This window comes from Orbicella franksi, chromosome 8, assembly GCF_964199315.1.
Source record: "Orbicella franksi chromosome 8, jaOrbFran1.1, whole genome shotgun sequence".
Classification (NCBI taxonomy): Eukaryota; Metazoa; Cnidaria; class Anthozoa; order Scleractinia; family Merulinidae; genus Orbicella; species Orbicella franksi.
Genome location: NC_138152.1, coordinates 30,293,942 through 30,312,020, shown reverse-complemented (window position 1 = coordinate 30,312,020; position 18,079 = coordinate 30,293,942). Strand labels below are relative to the sequence as shown.

Here is an 18,079-nt window from a genome sequence, read left to right as displayed (position 1 = left end):
GGTCTCCAATAAAATTTAGGTCGAATACCATGTGTTACATGAGATGCAATTTAAAAGGTTTTCGATGTCATCTTGTTCAAACCTTTGTGCCTGCGAAAGGGCTCCGGCTGGAAGGAAGGGCCAACTACAATCCCGAACAAAAGTGTTGATACACGAAGGAAGTTCTCCCCTCCCCCTCACTTACAATGCTGATAATCAGGTGATATTTTCCCTTTTTATGGAAAACAACGCGTCATTTTCCAACATTGATTAGGAGGTGAGGGGGGGGGGGGGGGGAAAGAGGGGGTGTACGCGACCCAGCTCAAGTGTCCCAACTGCTTTTGTCTGGGATTGCGGACCGCGCTAAGAACTAATCAGATTGCAGAATTCGTCACCGCGCCCTCTCGGAAAAAAAAATAACAGAAAATATCCAATCTGAGAAAATTATGAGAAAAAACAGTTGCGTTGAGTTTTTTTTTCCATCACTGCCATCATGGTTGCTACTGACACTACTTTTCAAAATTCCCTGACTGTTCCCTGACATTTCCCTGTTAAAAAGAGCATTTCCCTGACCAAAAAAATACAAGATGTCAGATATAGTAGCGGCTTCTTTCTACTCCTTCATTAAGACGGAATAGCAGCCGTTCTCTCTACTCGTTTTACTCGTTCATTAAGACGGAGAAGATTTGAACAAATTTTTCTTCTTCACTAAGGAAAAATATCGTTGAGATCACAGTGACCCCAAATGTTTCTCTCAGCCTTCAATGTATTAAATCAGCCGCGTTTAAATTATTTCAATTTTCCCTGACTTTTCTTCAAAATGTCAATTTTTCCTGACTCAAAATAAATTTCCCTGACTTTTCCCAATATTTTTTTCCCTGACCTGTGGCAACCCTGGCCATGCTACATAGCGTCTAGATATGGTTTGCCCTCTGATCATCGCACGGCAGGCTCAGTGATAATGTTACACAACTCAGAACCGACCACCTACACAGAATCAGAACTAAGTCTTTTCTTATGCAAAACTTTCCACTTGTTTGGTAAAAATACTAATATGGCCGCCACGAAACATCGAAGCGTTAGTGGTTTTAGAATCTTCTAACACCCCGCACACTGGTGATGAGGTAAAAACACTCAAATGGCTTTCAAATTTAAAACAGAAGTTTTGGAAATCACAGACAACCGGCTTTAACAGGTGAGCACGTTTGTAGAATGAGTTCGCTTTGAATTATTAACAATGTCCTCCGCGATTTTATATTCGCTTCAGATAGTCGATCCTGGTTCCTAGGCAAAATATGCAGTTGTAGTTAATTTTAGAGTTCCTTTTGATTAAGGGTTTTGTTAAGCCACGAACAGGTCACGCTGTTTCGTTCAAGTTTCTACATACAACTTAAACCAGAATAAACAGTTCTGTACTAGTATCGCACCAAACTTCAGGAAAATGAAAAACAATTATTCAGATAAATGTACAGTAGATAATGAATGTCTGTAGGCTGCTCCCTGAAAACCCCAGCCATCTCGATACGAATTCTAAACGTAGTTGAACAAGAATGCTTCTTTCCTTCATCGACATCGACCTTGAGGAGTGTTTCGGGCCGAACGGAGCAGCGAATTGTGTCGAATAGTAACGAATAGTAACGTCGGTTTAATAAGCTAAGCAGCTCTTCGTTTACCCTAAATCACAGCACTGACTTGATCTTGGTTATAGTCTTTGTAACTTTGCCGCTGTTCGACCATTCGTGTCAGCTATTTGCTGTTTAATAGCTTTTTGCTTTCTCCAAACGTTCACATTTCGCATAACATACAGAATAATTTATTCTAATTTTATAATCGAAACCACTCGCCTGTTTAGTGCAGGCGAGGTAATATAATAAACGGGTTTCTTTATTCTCAGCACCCCAATATAAAGTATATCATTATAAAGTATGTTGTGCGAGTAAATTAAGCGAAACGTTTTTCTTCCACGACCAACACTAGTTATAAATTACACAGGTCTACACAGGCAAACGATTCACAGGAACCAAACATAGAACTGATGTCAAGGAGACTGACTAGCACTAAGAAAATCCGGAAAAACGTGGCGATAAAACACGTCAACGAATTAAGGCGATTTGTAAACAGGGTTCTGTCCTCGTGTACCGGTTCACAAAAACCGATACAAAAGACCCAACAATGTTCAACAGCTGTAAACAAAGATTCGTAAAGAAAGGAGTACAATGGTTATTTCTTCAGTGTACCGGTACAACAGGACATAACCGTAAACAGAGCCTTTTAATTAAGTAGAGATTATGCAAATGATATTTTTACGTCGGTAGAAAACTGAACCAAACGCATCTGTTGTTTTCAGTTTTATCACGTTATTTAGATGGGTCAGTGAGTTTATAGGCCGGTAAGCTAATTTTACTTGTATATTAACATTCGCAAATTAGTCTTACTCAGTTGTTAGGCGCAAAAGAAGCCACTAAACAATGTTTTTGGCAGTTGTTATTCAGTAAAAGCCGGTATATCACAATGATCTACTAAAGAACATAACAAAATAACGCCCTTCGAGGGAGTTTTTCATTAAGTTTTGATTTTAATATCACAATCTCTCTAAAACTTGAAATCATAGTCACTCTGCTAAAATAAGTTTTCATAATTAGACAGCTTTTCTCTTCATAAGATGTTAAGTACTTGTTAAAATGTTAATTACTTCTTATGAAATCAGTCATGCATTATTTTCAAGTTATTTTCAAGTTGCACAGTCAAATTAATCATTTAATCGTATCATAATAACAAAATTCTCGATCGTCTTTGGTTCTCGCTTTTATGGCTTCCTCGGCAATGTTTCCTACAATTGTCAAAACTTATGAAAAGTGCTACAGATGTTTTCGCTCAAAAGAATTTCTAAAAAGACATTTTTAATTCGGAAATTTGTTATAGATACGATTTATTATTAAATGGATCTCGTGTCGTACGATTCAGGGAGTAATCGTGCTCGTAATTTCAAACTGAGCTCGCGCTTCGCGCTCGTCCAATTTTGAAATTACTCACGCGATTACTCCCTGAATTGTACTCCACTCGGTCCAATTACTGTAACTAATAAATCAAATTTATCAACTTACAAAGACTACGCTAAACCCTATCATCAGAATTCGACTGTTTTCCTCATGTTATGTTGCATATTTGAGCTGTTTGTTCACAATTCATGCTCCCAAAATTTCTTCTTTCTTCAGGTTCCGAGTGAAATTGCTGTAAAAACCTCGCTAACTTATGGGTGCTCTCGCACGCTTTAAGAAGAATCATAAAGCAATCTTTCTTTGCATCTTTAGTTTAAATGCATTGTTCTTTTGCCTGTGGATTTTCGTTCAGGGGCAAACTCCCGGAAGAAGATTATTCACTTATGGTCAACAGATAAACGAATCGTTTCCAAATTCTTCGCTTTTTAAGCGTAAGCCGGATGTTACGGAAAGTGATTTCAGACTGTGGCAGGGAAAATTCTACTCTTCCTTAGCAAGTGCAACCAAGCCTCAATCAAAAAGTTTGCCCAAATGGAAAGCCTTGGCCCTTTATACCCACAACCAAAGCCACTTAAGCGACATCAACCAGATTACATTGCCTGGTAATGAGCCCAGGCAGACTGTAAAGACAACCAGTCAAAACCGCTTGTTGCAGTTTCTGGAGACAGCTTCGTGCCAACCCATAACACCCGATGTGGTTCTATACAACAGAATTTTCAAGACAGGCAGCGAAACAACGGGAGCATTATTCAGTTTTGTAGCAGCTATGATGAACTATATCTACACCAGAGGTAAGTACCAGGGAGATTTCTTTAGGGAATTTAATAAAGCAACCAAGTCGATTGAAAAATTTATATATTCTAACTACGAATTTCGCGTTACTTCATAGTTAATAGAGGGTGATGGTTATGAAACCTGGGAAAGCTCTTTGTTTTATGTTTTTGTCGGCTATTTTGGGAGTTGACCCTGCACAAAAAGGTGGTTCTGTGTGCTAATGCAACTCACCAATGGAAGCATTTCAATTATGTAATTCATATATATTCTTATGTGTATTCTCTATGAGCATAAACAAAGGTTGTGCAAGGTAAAGAACCTTCCAACATAAATCTTAGCCTGTTTGTTTACTTCTTTGATGTTTACCGGGATTTTGAACCATTTCCCTCCGTAGGCTATGGTTACTCCTTTACTTTGTCTATCACTGTCATCCCGAGACTAAATGTGGAACACACTTAGTCGTTCAAAACTTTTACTATCTAAATCCTTTCCACAGACACTTCGAAAACGCGAAGAAGTGGCCGCTATTTTATCAATAACCACACACTGTTACCGGCTACTCACTTTCTACAACAGAATATGTAGTGCCTAGCGTAACCAATTAGAGAACGCCATTCGCGATAGAACGCTAGTAGATTTATACTAATTCGAAATAGAAATTATCAGTCGTGGTTCACGTTCTCCACACAACACAGAATTTGGACATTTCACGTTTTTGTCTAAGTTTTGCAGAGGACGACAAAGAAATATTTCAAGAATTATAACCCTCGTGACAACTATTCTCGTTAAATTTTGTTTAGCGACGTTCCCGTTGCTGTAGAGGTTGTGGCTTTCTTAAACGTTGTTTTAATAAAGATCACGGCTGCCGTTTTGGAATTGTAGCAGTTTACTTGAATTCTTGGTACATTTCTTTGTCGACTTCTGCAAAACAACAACTTAAAATGGCCAAATTCTACATTGTCTGGAGAGCTTGTACCACAACGGCCAAGTTTATAAATTTCTACTTAGAATTTAACGTTGCGTTCCAAACTCAGTTTCGAGATACTTTTGAGAAAGGGAAACAAACTAAATGAAATATAGGTTCGCTTTTTAATCGTAGTCGTGGTCATGCAGCTTATTTAGATTCCCTAATATTTACTATCCAAGCAAACCTTTGCCATCCTAACTTGCTGTGGGTTTTTCTTTTTGTTGTAGAAAACACAGAAGATTTCTATGACCGTGGCCAATCCAAGCCGTTTCCAATGATTATCGAACGCAGAGTCAAACAAGCAGATCGCCCGATATTTTTTAACGCACACTTTTACTTCAGAAACAACTTGAAAATTCAGCGAACGCACACATATATTAATCAAATCAGACACCCAGTTGACAGATATATTTCTCATTACGCTTACACGCGTACCACAAACAGACCAAAAAAGAGAGTGAAGCAGATGATTGACAGCGGAGAGTTTTACGAAACAATCGAGCAATGCTTTGAGAAGCAAGGTCAGGGATGTAAACATAACGTGATGACGCGATTCTTCTGTGGGACCGAGGACTTTTGCAAGAAAGATGCCGAGAAAGCACTTGAAAGAGCAAAGGAAAATATTTTGAAGCACTATGCAACTGTTGGTTTGCTGGAGCATTTTCACCTTTCTTTAAAGATTATCCAGCGACGCCTTCCATACTTTTTACCAGTGGTCCCTGAAAAACCTGCACATATGAAACTAAACGAGGGGAAGAAAAAATTGAACTCCAGCTCTGTGAGCGAAGAAATGATTAAGAAGATAAAAGAAGCGAACAGAGCAGACATGGAGTTGTACGAGTTTGTGACAGAAATATTTTGGAAACAAGTCAAAGCTTGTGGAATATCATAGATCTGAGTTAGCTTAATTAGAGGAAGTAACCATGCCGAGGCACACTTGGTGTGTGGCTATTTAAATTAACTTTCTGTTTCCTTAATTGCGTGCAGTGTCTAAATTACACCTCGCATCTGAAGCTGAAATTGTCATGTATATATTTGCAAACTAGCATCGTTTTCTATTGCTGCAAGATTGCGCGCATCTAAAATTTTCAGCTGCTAAATGTGACAGCCATTCCGTACAGCTGTGTGGCTATCCTCTCTTTAAACAAAATGTAAAGATCTGTTTGGTCTTTCGTCTTTCCTACCCGGAGAGCAATAATGTTGAACAGATGCGTTTTGAAGTATGTTGCCGCTTGGCCCGGGGGGGGGGGGGGGGTGATGGGGAATGGGGGGATGGGGCTACAGCTACACGGCCGGAGAGGCTCCGAGGTCCAGCTTCTTACCCTATCGTATACCATTTTTACATAAAAGACACCCCTCACATGCACTTTCATAACTTGCCCGTATTATGAATAGATTGCCCAACAAGAAAGTCTTCTTGTTACTTTCATGTAGTGCCTAACAAATGAAATGATACAGCCAAAAGGTGCGTCTGTTTGAAATACTCTTAATTAAAGGCCCTTTAAAATAACCACATGACAGATTTCTCTAGCCTTTTATACATCTGGAGCCTGAAACCCCTTTCGAGGGGAGCTTCCCCGTATTGGCCATTATAGGGAGTTGCCTCCACCCAGGCCAGGCCGCTTGGCAAAGTTGCGCGAAATATAGTACACCTTCAAAAAATCATTCTACGTTGTATCGGTTTTTGCTTTTGTATTCTTCATTTTATATGTAAAGCCGATTAGATCACTATTCATCCAACGTATACCAGAAGGATCATCGTTCCGGTTGCTTGCTTAAACATTTTATCGGGAAATGTTGCAGCGGGTGTTAGAAAGGAGCCCCCACAAAATACCAATTATACTCGACACAATAACCTTTAAAGAAGTTCACCAATAAGTATTTCACCAAAGCGAATGAATTGAACAACACCAGCAACAACAACAGCGACAAAAAAGTCCCCAGGAATCTACATAAATACATTATGCACATCACTTGGCTACATTTGAGTAACAAATAGCAAATCCTGTCTCAGTGATTGTATTGAGGAATCGCCGAATGAAAGGGAAAACGCCCAAAATTTCAAAGACTTGCAGTGTTCGTGTGTACCAACGACTTTGTAGGCATCACCTTTCTCTACCGATTTTCCACGTTTAGCGAAAAATGAAGAAAATCTATCGACTAGAAGTTTGAATGTTTTGTAAAATGCACTATCAAATTCCCTTCTTTTTAGCTCTTCGTTTATCTGTGCGACGGTTTGAAATGCCTCTTGAAGGGTTTTAACTTAAACGTTTTGTGAAAACGTGGGTAACGTTTGGAATTATTTGCTCAACAGACCCACTTCTACAAAATATGACTAAGATCGTTTGGCTCCGTCGACTCACCTACTATAATCCCCTGTAGAGCATACTGAATTACGTGCGCCAATTTTTCAAAATCAGGGTAGTTTTCTACACGCGTTATCTCTGAAACGAAGTCGGTGACCCCCAATTGTTTTTGAGTTTCTTGCACAAGTAACTCATATCTGACTGCAGTAAAAATTTGAAAAAAAATTTATGGACTGGAAAATTTTCGCTCGAACGTCCTTAAGGCATTGAAGGGGTGGGTGTGTGGGGGCTCAAGTAGTTAGAACTTCTTGGAGGGGTCGGGGTGGGTAAGTAAAAATCTGCATTCTGTTTTCAAACAAGCAAAAAGCAAACAAACAAAAACAGAAAAACTAGAGATGTTTCTTTTTCGATGACTAACAATCCCTCAACATATAACGAGTATCATTTTTTGACTTAACTATTTATTAACAAAAATTGGAATCCATTTAAAAGTTTTAAAATTGTCATTTGTTGAAGGCAACGGCATTTTGTTGGTAAAATGTACAAAGAAATGTACTGATGTTTTTATTACTTTCCTTAATTTGTTCCACTCATAACAAAATAGAATGGTTAATCAAAAATCTTACGTCTTTCAAGTTTCATTTACGCTTGGATCAAAACTGACTCAAAGCAAAATAAGGGAAATTAGATTTTACCTAAAAAGATTTAATTCCTCATTTTTTTAGCTGATTATTTTGTTGTTCAATGGTCTTCTTCATCTTCTTCCTCTATGTCATCCAGGGCATTTAGTTGCACGATTTCGCCTTCCCATGAACGACACATTATATGTTTACGAAAATTTTTACTTGGCAAGCTAACCCCTTGCTGTTTCTGTGGTTTATTGAAGAACTTACACAGGCTCGGTAACGTGCTTGTTTGTGCCGGCAAGAGCTGCGAAGAAAATAAACACGTTGATTGTTAAAGGAGGTCAGTCCAGAAATGTATATTTTTTGTCAACGCTAATAAAAACCTTGCACTAAGTTTGGCCACTCACCGAAGTTTCAGCCTCTGAAGTGCAGGTTCTCCTCATGAAGTTTGTCTCCAAAGAAGCCCAAAATTCGAACATTGCTGCCGCCATTTTGAACAGTACTCAGCAGCCAGGCTGCGTTTTCATGACGTCATTCCGTTCGAGAGATTTTGTCCAAATGGCTTCCGAAGAGCCTTTTAACTACCACTTTGGATTATGGCTGCTCTTGGGGTGAATTATTTTGAGCCAAACATGCTCCAAACTCCGTAATGATAGTATTGAAGATAGCGAAGTGGATAATCGCTTGGAAAAAAAAAAGATTTTGCTGACCTTGAGACGGATGCCAAGTCAGTTGCAAGTTTTTCTCCTTCCCATCAATTTCGAGTCGGACGGAATGACGTCACATAAACACGACCTGGCTGCCAAGACAGTTTCAAAATGGCGGCCTCCAAAGTCGCTTCTTTCGAGACGAATTTCTTCAGGATAGTAGGCACTTCAGAGGCTGAAACTTCGGTGAGTGGAAAACCTGAATGTTTACTTCTTATAGGCGAAGACAAAAAAAAGTAGGCTTTTTGGAGTGACCTTCTCCTTTAAGGGCCCACTGATTAACTGATCTTTTCGAGCCGTTGCTAAGGAAAATTTATTCTCATATAACCTCATCATTTTTAGTTAGTTCAGAGCTACTTCATGTGTTTTAACTTTTACATGATCAGTAACACTAGTGATGATGTTATCAGGTCACGCCCATGGTCATGTGACTAATACTGAAAAAATGCAAAGGCTCCCAGGCAAATTACTCTATCGGGATTTTTTTCATTGATTTAATATATGCATAGATTTGTTTCATTTTTAAAAGGTCCGAGTTTGAGAGAATTTTAAAATATTGAAAAATTCGTAATTTTCTGGAAAAAGCCCGATTTCGAAAATGGAATGCATAGCTATGTTCCCAACGTTGGCTTTAATCGAAATTCGTCCGAAAAGGCTGAATTTACTGTAAACCGCGTTTCCTTTAGCATTTAAAGAAACTGGAAGTGACCCCGATATATATTGGAAGTAATCCTATCAGCGCGTGCGCAATTTACATTACTAACGCACTTCGGTAAGATCAAACAAAGCCACAGGGAGTTAGTTTTTCTTTTTCTATTACTCTTGTTTTTTCTGTCTTTCTCTTATTTTGCCTTTGCTTGTACTCTTTTTACTTTGCATTTTGTGAAACACACGAAAAAAAACACCTTAAATGTAAGCGAATTTGCAAGTTATTGAGTTGTTTTTATTTTCGGCGCTCGGGCTGACGTACGCAAGTAACCGGAAGTGAAATTTCACCTCCTTAGCCTTTTTTCGGTGGGGTTGTCGATTCTGACATCGCTCAAGATACGCGCGAAATTCCATTCTGATAACGAAGCTATACAGAGATACGTGCCTCTGATTGGTTGATACCTAGATTTTTAAGGGGAAAAAACAGCCAATCAGAAGCTATACGGATCTCTGTAGAGCTGTGGCAGACGATAGCAGAAGACTGTGCGCGTCGTGCACGCGAGGTCCGCGCGTGTGAACCAGTATCATGTTGTCCGAACTGGAAAAATAAGGAATAAAATTTCAACCTAATGCATGAAAGTCTATTTGTTTAATCGCTTCGGCTTACCGCCCCTGTATTTCCAGCTTTCGTCTGTTTCTGCTTTTTTCGTTTATTTGGCGTTCCTTTTGGGTTAATAAGTGGCGTGTTGACCCCCGAGGAATTAACTCGACCAAGACCCCTCACTGGTCCTTTTCCGGTCCCCCTTCCTGCACCTTTACCAGCCATATTTCCTACGCCACTTGCTGTTCTTTTTATGGTACCTCTTCCAGTCCCTCTCTGTCCAGCCGTCCCAGGTCCCTTTACAGGGGCGCGACCTGGTTGTATTACGCCACTACCATACGCTCCTAATACCGCTGACACGGAAGAGGACACTCTGTGGTAGGACTGAACCATGGAGTTTTTCAGGCTCTGTGCTTTTTCCTCAGCGGCTTTCTTTTTCCTTGGAACGAGAGAAATAACACCCAACAGATAAATTAAAACAGCCGTATTATTTTCTTAAAAAATTAGTTGTCAAAGCAATCCCCACTGAATGCTTTGTTTCCCATCGCCCTTACGCTCGTAAAAGAAAGTCAGTCTGTTGCATGGTTAATTAAGAAGAAAATGATAAAAAGAAATATAAATATATCGGAAACTTGACGAGTAACTAATTTCAACCGAACCTCGTTCATATGTTCCCTTGACTGCAACTTTGTGACCTGTACGGGTCCGCAAATGATCCCAGGACCGCAAATGATCCCGGACCGCAAATGATCCCCAAATTGAACCGCAAATGATCCCGGACCGGAAATGATCCCCATATTGGACCGCAAATGATCCCGATCAAAAAATAAGGAATGGCATGGATTTATATCAGAGGAAGGTGAGAACATGTACAAAAATAATGAACTAAAAAACATATTTTATCATTTTTCAAAAAAACTTTCCACAATTGTTGTTTTGTTCTTTGAAGGGTACAGATCGTTTTCACTGTCACGCAATAACAGAAATAATAAATCGAAAACCAACCAATGGAAAAAGCTAAGAAGTTATGATGTACGCTATAGAAGATAACTAAATAAGACACTTCTCCAAGTTTTAGGCCTGTGCGTTTCCCCAAACGTCAGATATTCGTCGTAAATGTTTCCCAGAAATTTACAGAGTCCAGTAAGAAAACGCCATGTTGGTGTACATCAGTGGTACACCAATATGGCGGCCGGAATATAGTGTAAACATCTGGAACTTACTTTGGCTTTCTAGGCGACTGACTATCAGTACAAAACAAACAAGCATTTACATAAGCACTTTTTCTAATGCTCTAACTTCTAAAAAGGCTCAAAATCATGAGATAAGTATATATTTTTCGACAAACTCGATCGTAGCCTTGTGTCACGCAAGCTCCATAACTCTGAAATTCAAAATGCTCTGGTTTCCAAACGAAGCACGCTAATTGTAAACAGATATAAATATACCGCCCCTTATGCCTGATGAAGATAAAAACACGTCACGTGAAGACGATCTATTGAATTAGAAGTCTTAGAAGAACACATACTTGTAAACATTCTCGAAATCCCGGTGGCGGTAGTATCAAACATCTATCAAACAGCTAATTGTCAAAACGAAGCGCAAGCCTTGGTCTTGCGTGGTCATGAAGCTGAACTTCATAACTATAGCTTGGAATTTTGGCTTCTTAGAATACTCAAGTAGTCATTTCCGAGGAATTAAAGCCAAAATACGACCAAGGAAAAATTATAAAATAAATTTGTTCAAATTTCCAGTGCTACACACTAGGTGTTTTACAGAGTGATGAAGCGTTGTAGGCTTGTGGGTCTACTCAGGTGACAGCGTCTTCTGTAATAGTTGCTTCATGGTTAGATTTTAGTTTAAAACTTTGGACGAGTGGCGTTAATGGCTGATAAAATGTGATTTAACTATAACACCGAAATATCAATGTGTAACAAAGGAGGACATGTAGCGTATGTTGCACTGATCATAATTTTACTGAGAATTGCAAAGAAATGTAAGCCAAGTCGTGTTTTGATGATTGAGTGGTGATATTCATAACATCGTAGTTAGCAACAAAGTTTAGTCGAAAGTATTAAAAAAAAAAAAATCAAGTTGTAAGCCAGTATAATTATAAGATGGCTTAAATAAAAACATCGGTATTCACGTACGCCAATTCTCTATCCACACCATCCCACCATCCATGCCATTCCTCGTTTTTTGATCGGGATCATTTGCGGTCCAAAATGGGGATCATTTCCGGTCCGGGATCATTTGCGGTCCAATTTGGGGATCATTTGCGGTCCGGGATCATTTGCGGTCCTGGGATCATTTGCGGACCCGTACAGGCCGGCTGCTTTCATAGAATTGTGCGATTTTTGAAACAAGCACCAAACTTTGTGGGAAATTGTGCATTCCCTTACTGATCAATTCCTGATATAGTGCCAAGCTTAACGTTCAAATTCCAGCTAGATAGCGATGATTAGAGTGCTCACTCATTAGAACCCCCGCAAAGCTCATGTTCTTGTCAATTTTTCGCGAATTAATTCACCTTTTTACCTTACGTTTATACATTATTAACCTTGCATACGGCTGGCGGGCCTGAAATTTGAATTGACCAATCCGGATTCAGCAGATTGCTGCTCTTTCTCTACATTTCTGCAACACTTTCTCTTGGTTCGGATGGTAGAAGCGGCGTCTTACTCTAATTGTTTTTCTATGCAATTGGATGCAAATACGTACAGCACAAACCGTTGCTAGAAAGAGAAAATGGCGAGCTTCAACATATGAAGGAAGAAATAGGTTGATTTGGGAAAATTTGGATAAGAGAATGGAATTGCTCGCACATTTGAAAGTCATTGTGCCACTTGGCATAAATCTTGTCGAATTCGATAGAACCAAACAGAACCAAACTGGATCACGTATTTAAAAGGAAACTGTCTCGGCCAAAGAAGCAGCAAACGTACACGAGGCATATACAACGGTTGTCGACTCCGATCATGCGTTCGATCTGTTGTTCACGAGTTATGCAATTTGAGTCAATACCTAAGCTAACATGATGACTGCCTTTGGAGCCAGATATTACCTAAATTGTCTAACAGCGCCGGTCAACCGCGCGCAAAAACATAATAATGGAAAAGTCATCAAAAAAGGAAAAACGTAACTGCCAATCTATTACTATAGTTAAGTTGAATTCCACAATCAAAATTCTAGAACGCGACAGCCACACACTACCGTTTTCAAGCTCTCGGATTCGAGAAAGTAGTTTTGCAAAAGGGGTGGTGGCAAAGAAGCAAGAGATACACTCTAGCTACGCGTGTTATTGACCGCTGACACCCTAATTAAAGAGGCAGCTAAGAGGCATTGCAAGTGTTTGACGACGACGGAGGATGACTACTGTTTTTACGCTTCCTCTGCTGAAAACGATGGCAATGTGACGAGTTTAGAACGCAGAGCTAGCAAAGTACGTTAAGAAATGCTCAATAGACCATTCATAGCAACCGGACCTTTTCCTCAGATCTGCCAAAAGGAATCATTACCCCATCTTTGCTGGCATCGGTAACCATGATCCTTGCGGGACAAACCCTAAATTCCAGTCATAAAGCCCGCCCGTAAATCCAAAGAATGCGCTCGGCATGTCAAAAGGCAAGAGACCCGTTTACCAGTATGTGTATGTATAGGCTGCATGCTGCATCAAATATACTTGAGAAAGAAATTGTTGACAGACTGCATGCTCTTGGCATGTTGATGGCCAAGAGCAACAGAGCTATGCTTGTCATATATCAGATCTGGTGGGAGTGGCAGATGCAGTTATAAACGCTTAACAAAAAGGGCATGGTATGTCCTCCTAACCCGAAAACGGGCGTTTTTACCGCAGAGGCAGTCGATCAAATCGACCACAATACGTCGTCGACAACCTCTTTAAGTTTTCACGACACCCGCAGTATCGCACTGATCCAACACCCCAACTAGCGCGCGTGTTGGCTTTGTAACAGAGTGGTCAAACGTGCGTAACATGTTGTGCGAGACAGTGTTGCGATTAGTTGTGTTGAAATGTTGCGTGACGTTTAATGTTGCTTGTCGCAAAGTTTGTAACTTTTTTAAAGTCTGACTAGCATTGAATAACTGAAAATTACAATGCAATTGTCGATCTGAGAGTTTTGAATCGCACGTGTGGGTGGGGGCGTTTTGATTGGGTTAGAACTTGAAGTACGAACAGCATAATCTGAAAGTTTCACTGACGAGTGATACGGGCTTGAATACGTTTCTGAAATAAACAGAGCGTACGTAAAAAGGAGGACTCGTGGTGTAATTTTTTGTTATTAAATTGAAATTCAGCTATGTAGAGTCAATTAAATTGGTGCGAATAAGTCGTTAATTGAGAGTGTTATCCTATGAAAACTAGAAACCAACCCTTACACTACGCTCTACACTGAACAGTTTCCATTACCTTGAAAACATTTTTATACCCGGCGGCTTACCTGGCTAATCTCATCCTCAGAAACCAGCACATCACTTCGCAGATTGTTCACATTGTAGCATTCAACTGCTTATCTGCTCATTGCCGCCGCGCGTGAATCATGACGTCACAAACAGCTCTGCGATGACTTCGCCAATTAAAGTGACGTCACGTTAGTAGAATTTCGCCAGAGTTAGAATACCGATTGTGGGCGTTAAAATACTCTTGGTTAAACTTGCATCCGACACCTATTTCATGTGTTATCCTTAGTGAGATTGAAAATCGCCCGGGATAGATAACGTTCCGTCCTCCTGCGCGCGAGTTAAACCTCTCTGCAGTTCGCTTCGCGCACGCGTGTTCCAGATGAAGTGAATCGTGCAATGTGATTGGTTAACTGAGCTGTCAATATCTTTTCATCTGTGGATAGACGTGAACGTGGTTAAAAATGTTCGAATGCGTTTGTACATAAGGGGATATTTTCATACTTAGCCATAATCGACGCGCGTCGAGCGAGCGAGACTCATTTTTGGCGCCAAATTAAAACCTTGGAGACACATAAGGTTTCATAATTTTCACTTTCTACAATCTGATAAGGTTTTTGGAATTATACATCCCTTTTCGTGAATATTCAGTGCCTTCTCCAGTGAGAAAAGTTGCCCAACTTCAGTGCCTTTCCTGTTAACAGATCGTTAATATTCATCATAGTTCTTTAAAGTTCGCCGGCTTTCAGAACCAGTCTCCTCTACTAACTATGGTCAGGACAGCACAGTTTTTCCCGCCTGCTGAATCCTGATTGGTCAATGCAAATTTCAGGGGCGTCAGCCGTATGCAAGCATAGTTAGCAGAGGAGATGCAAGGACGTACTTGAGTCCACAAGCGCAAGGAAAATGATATTGATAGTGGCAAGTGATATCTAGCTGACGGCTAGCTCAAGGTGATCTCCCGTAACAGAACTGTGCCAATAAACACCCCAGCAATTTAAAAATGCAGTATCAAGTAATTTATTGCCAGATTCGTTGCCCTATTGTTACCCTGCTCCCTGCACAATCTTGAGTTCATTAAATACAGTAGGCAGATATTGTAAAGGAATCTTTCAAGGGACATTTCAAGCTGTGCACTTTCCTATCAAGTTCAAATTCCATAAAGCGTCTTTTTTTCTTCTTTCACCACTGTCAAAACGTAAATAATCTCTAATTGACGATGCAGAAAAGAAAAAAAGAAATCAAAAGCAGCCTTGCCTAAAAACATGAAAAATGAATTAAAGAGAGAGCCAGTAAGTATTATTACACAAATCAAGGACTTTTACAATTAAATAATTATTTTATGCCCGCATTGCAGAGCTATTGCAAGAGGTTTTCATAACTTCACGGCGACCAAGCTTCGGAATGCACTAGCACAAATATATGCGTTTAAAGGAACCACTTTCAGAACGATTCCCTCAACTACCCCTCCCTGGCGCTCTTGCGCATACTCTCCCCAAGCCGTGCTCTTTTACTGTCTCCAGCCTCCCTTTAGCTTCTTGATCTTTTTCCAAGAACTTGAAAACAATAGGCCATATTAGTATTCCCGGTGGTGGACTGGAACTAGCTTGCAACTGAGGCTAATGCGGGCAATCTTTTGAAATGCAAATGATATTTATTTCTTTTTAACGATATTCCCCCGCATGAGCCTCTACTGCAAGCTAGTGCCAGTCCAATACCGAGAATACGAACATGTTCTATTTGGAAGTGTTGAAAACAACTTGTAACTCAATTCATCCTTCATCATTCAACCCTACCCCACCTCCAACAGAAGGTTCTGCACCCAACAGAAGCAACATGCCTGAAATAGCACTTGTACACGCTATACACTACCCTAAGCACACCCACAAACTAGCCACTAAATAATCACTATTTATCACAACTCTACTTCATTCGAAAGCGGTAAAGCGACCTAAAGGCACCAACAGAATTAAGAAATAAAATTTATACTTATTCCACTCTGCAGCTCGATTTGATCAAGAAAGGGTCGTAATTCCTCGGGAGGTCGTCGGCAGTCTTCGTATGGAACGAAGCTACACAAGAAGGCGCTCATGAAAAATTTTGTACCGCAGAAAACCACAAATTTTATTCTGTTAGCTCCAAGAAATTTAACCTTATTATTCCAGCTGTCATTATTAAACCCTATCCTCTTGTTTTTATCAAATTATTGTTCAATATCGAAGTTTGAAAACACACCCACCAGTTTTTTAGTATCCCATGTTCACACCCCGCAATAAATCAAACCCACTTAGGAAATCTTGTTCTTCAAAATTTTGTTATGGGAGGAGTAGGAAGAGGTACACAAGCTACATCAGAGCTCCCCTGACAAACTGGAACAATGTCCCTCCGCTTTTCAATGCCGTTATTACACTAAATAAATACTCCAAATTAAACTTTGCTCAGTCTTAATTCAACTACATGAAACTCTATCGAGTCCAATGACAGCAACGGCAACGGTGACGTCACGAGTCCTCTTTTAACTACTACGCATATTCTTAAACTAGCGTCCGCATTGTCTGCGCCGTCAGATAAAAGGAGATCTTAGGGGAAGAAATTAGGTACAAAATACCCAATATTACATAACCATTTTCCGTTGGATCAAGTGATCTATGGGCTTCGAAAATGAACGTTTCTTTTAGCTTTGCCATTGTGCCAAAAAAACGCATTAGATAAGTTAAATTGAAAGAGGGCCTACCAAAAAATAATGGAATAGTAAGGTAGATAAACACCAAAGAGGTTATAATAAATAAAACAAGAACAACGAAGGGAAATATTGGGGAGGATTGAGACAGATTACTCTGAAGATAAACTTAGAAAATTTCTGACTTAATTCACCGGTGAGCACGAGATCGAGGTAAATTTCGATCCAGGCCCCTTGCGTCACCGTTGGCTGTTGTCGGGCTGCACGGAGTAACACGAAATCCTTACTATTTCAAACTCCTTCGAGCACTTTTCGAATGCAATTGCGAGTTAACAATCTGTTACAAAAATAAAATGGCCATTCTTGTACGGTACGTTCTTTTGGTAGAAACTTGCGGTGCCGTAACTGAATAACCAAGAGTCTGCCGTGGAAGGCATTACTTATTAGCAATTTGTAATTACTTGCAAAGTGATTATCCTGAGGTGACAAAATTTGCCACAAAATTACCGAGTGTCAATGGCGTTAGAATTATCCGCCAAAATCTGACTTTTATACATAAGCTATGATATTTTTCTGCAATAAATTTTGCCTCGCTTTATTTTGAATAGAAAACATGATAATTTTGTATGATCCAACAAACAGCAGAGATTGTTGATAAACTGCCAAATCGCTATTTCAACGACTTCAATAATTGCTTATCAGCACGAGGTATTATTTACTAAAGAAAAAAAGCGCCCCCCCCCCCGACTGAAATCGGTAGAACGCGAGACGAACACGACTCGCGAGAATCACATCACGCGCGAATCGCGCGAGTAGTCACGTTGCCTGCGAATTTCAAGCGACTCCGCTCCCGTTTCATGACGATTCTTCAAAAACCCCGACGGACTGGATAGGAATTGTAATTTTGTTATGAACTAAGAGGAAAGTTAAAAGATATCTGGGCACATTTTCCAGTCTCTATTCCAGTAGGTTCCTGTGAACAGCCAGTCAATCTGCCCTGTGTACGGATTGATGTCTTCTTTGAACCATCTGTCATGAAAAGAAGAAAACAAACAAACAAACAAACAATTTATGACTAGCCGCCAACAGACCATTTTCGTACTCTCGGTATTGGACTGGAACTAGCTTGCAACTGAGGCTAATGCGAGGAGTCCTTTCAAATGCAAATTGTTAGACTCTTGTTGATGATATTTCCCCGCATGAGTCTCGATTGCAAGCTGCTTCCAGTCCCAATACCAAGAATACGAAAATTGCTCATTTCCATACAATTCACTCTGTTTGCCCCCAAATCTTACATGAACTATCGCTGTGAAATGCTCTTAAGAATATGCAGACCTTCAAAGAGCAGTTAAAAATGATAGGTTGTGGAAATT

At 39.9% G+C, this 18,079-nt stretch overlaps 3 protein-coding genes across 9 annotated transcripts in view; 1 reads left to right on the top strand and 2 right to left on the bottom strand.

The window, feature by feature from the left end:
• The first annotated feature begins 276 nt into the window (after positions 1-276).
• On the top strand, positions 277-5,968 carry LOC145494396 (uronyl 2-sulfotransferase-like). Of its 6 annotated transcripts, XM_081473855.1 has the most exons (4): positions 277-1,174; positions 2,327-2,368; positions 3,195-3,769; positions 4,947-5,968. In XM_081473855.1, the coding sequence occupies exons 3-4, from the start codon at positions 3,232-3,234 to the stop codon at positions 5,609-5,611; spliced, it is 1,203 nt and encodes a 400-aa protein (XP_081329981.1). In that variant the 5' UTR covers positions 277-1,174; positions 2,327-2,368; positions 3,195-3,231; the 3' UTR covers positions 5,612-5,968. The 6 variants fall into 6 exon arrangements, with proteins under 6 accessions (XP_081329981.1, XP_081329980.1, XP_081329979.1 ...); XM_081473854.1 differs by lacking the exon at positions 2,327-2,368; XM_081473853.1 differs by having other exon boundaries at positions 2,327-3,769.
• A 154-nt stretch (positions 5,969-6,122) lies between these two features.
• On the bottom strand, positions 6,123-16,713 carry LOC145494345 (uncharacterized). Its single transcript, XM_081473786.1, has 3 exons — positions 16,635-16,713; positions 9,658-10,101; positions 6,123-7,978 (listed from the first exon to the last, which is right to left on the bottom strand). The coding sequence occupies exons 1-3, from the start codon at positions 16,711-16,713 to the stop codon at positions 7,767-7,769; spliced, it is 735 nt and encodes a 244-aa protein (XP_081329912.1). The 3' UTR covers positions 6,123-7,766.
• LOC145494381 (oxysterol-binding protein-related protein 1-like) overlaps positions 10,081-18,079 on the bottom strand; it is a 32,296-nt gene continuing 24,297 nt past the window's right edge. Inside the window, exons 31-32 of one of the 2 annotated variants that reach the window (XR_014050249.1) lie at positions 11,937-17,735; positions 10,081-10,302 (exon numbers count right to left, since the gene is read on the bottom strand). Coding sequence is in view for 1 of the 2 variants with exons in the window: in XM_081473833.1 (XP_081329959.1) it covers positions 17,633-17,735 (103 nt within the window). In the remaining variant the exon portion in view is untranslated. Of the gene's footprint in view, positions 17,736-18,079 lie in introns of both variants that reach the window. The other variant, XM_081473833.1, reaches the window with a different exon arrangement.

Bases quoted from the DNA above. Each gene is read 5' to 3' on its own strand.
- LOC145494345 (XM_081473786.1), bottom strand. From the start codon at position 16,713: ATGGCAAAGCTAAAAGAAACGTTCATTTTCGAAGCCCATAGATCACTT. The intron at 10,102-16,634 runs GTATTTTGTACC...TAATTTTTTAAG, and splicing joins AAATGGTTATGTAATATTGG to AAAATAATACGGCTGTTTTA. The intron at 7,979-9,657 runs AAACAAATAGAC...TCCTTTAACAAT, and splicing joins GGCGGTAAGCCGAAGCGATT to CAACGTGTTTATTTTCTTCG.
- LOC145494396 (XM_081473854.1), top strand. From the start codon at position 3,232: ATGGGTGCTCTCGCACGCTTTAAGAAGAATCATAAAGCAATCTTTCTT. The intron at 3,770-4,946 runs GTAAGTACCAGG...TTTTTGTTGTAG, and splicing joins GAACTATATCTACACCAGAG to AAAACACAGAAGATTTCTAT.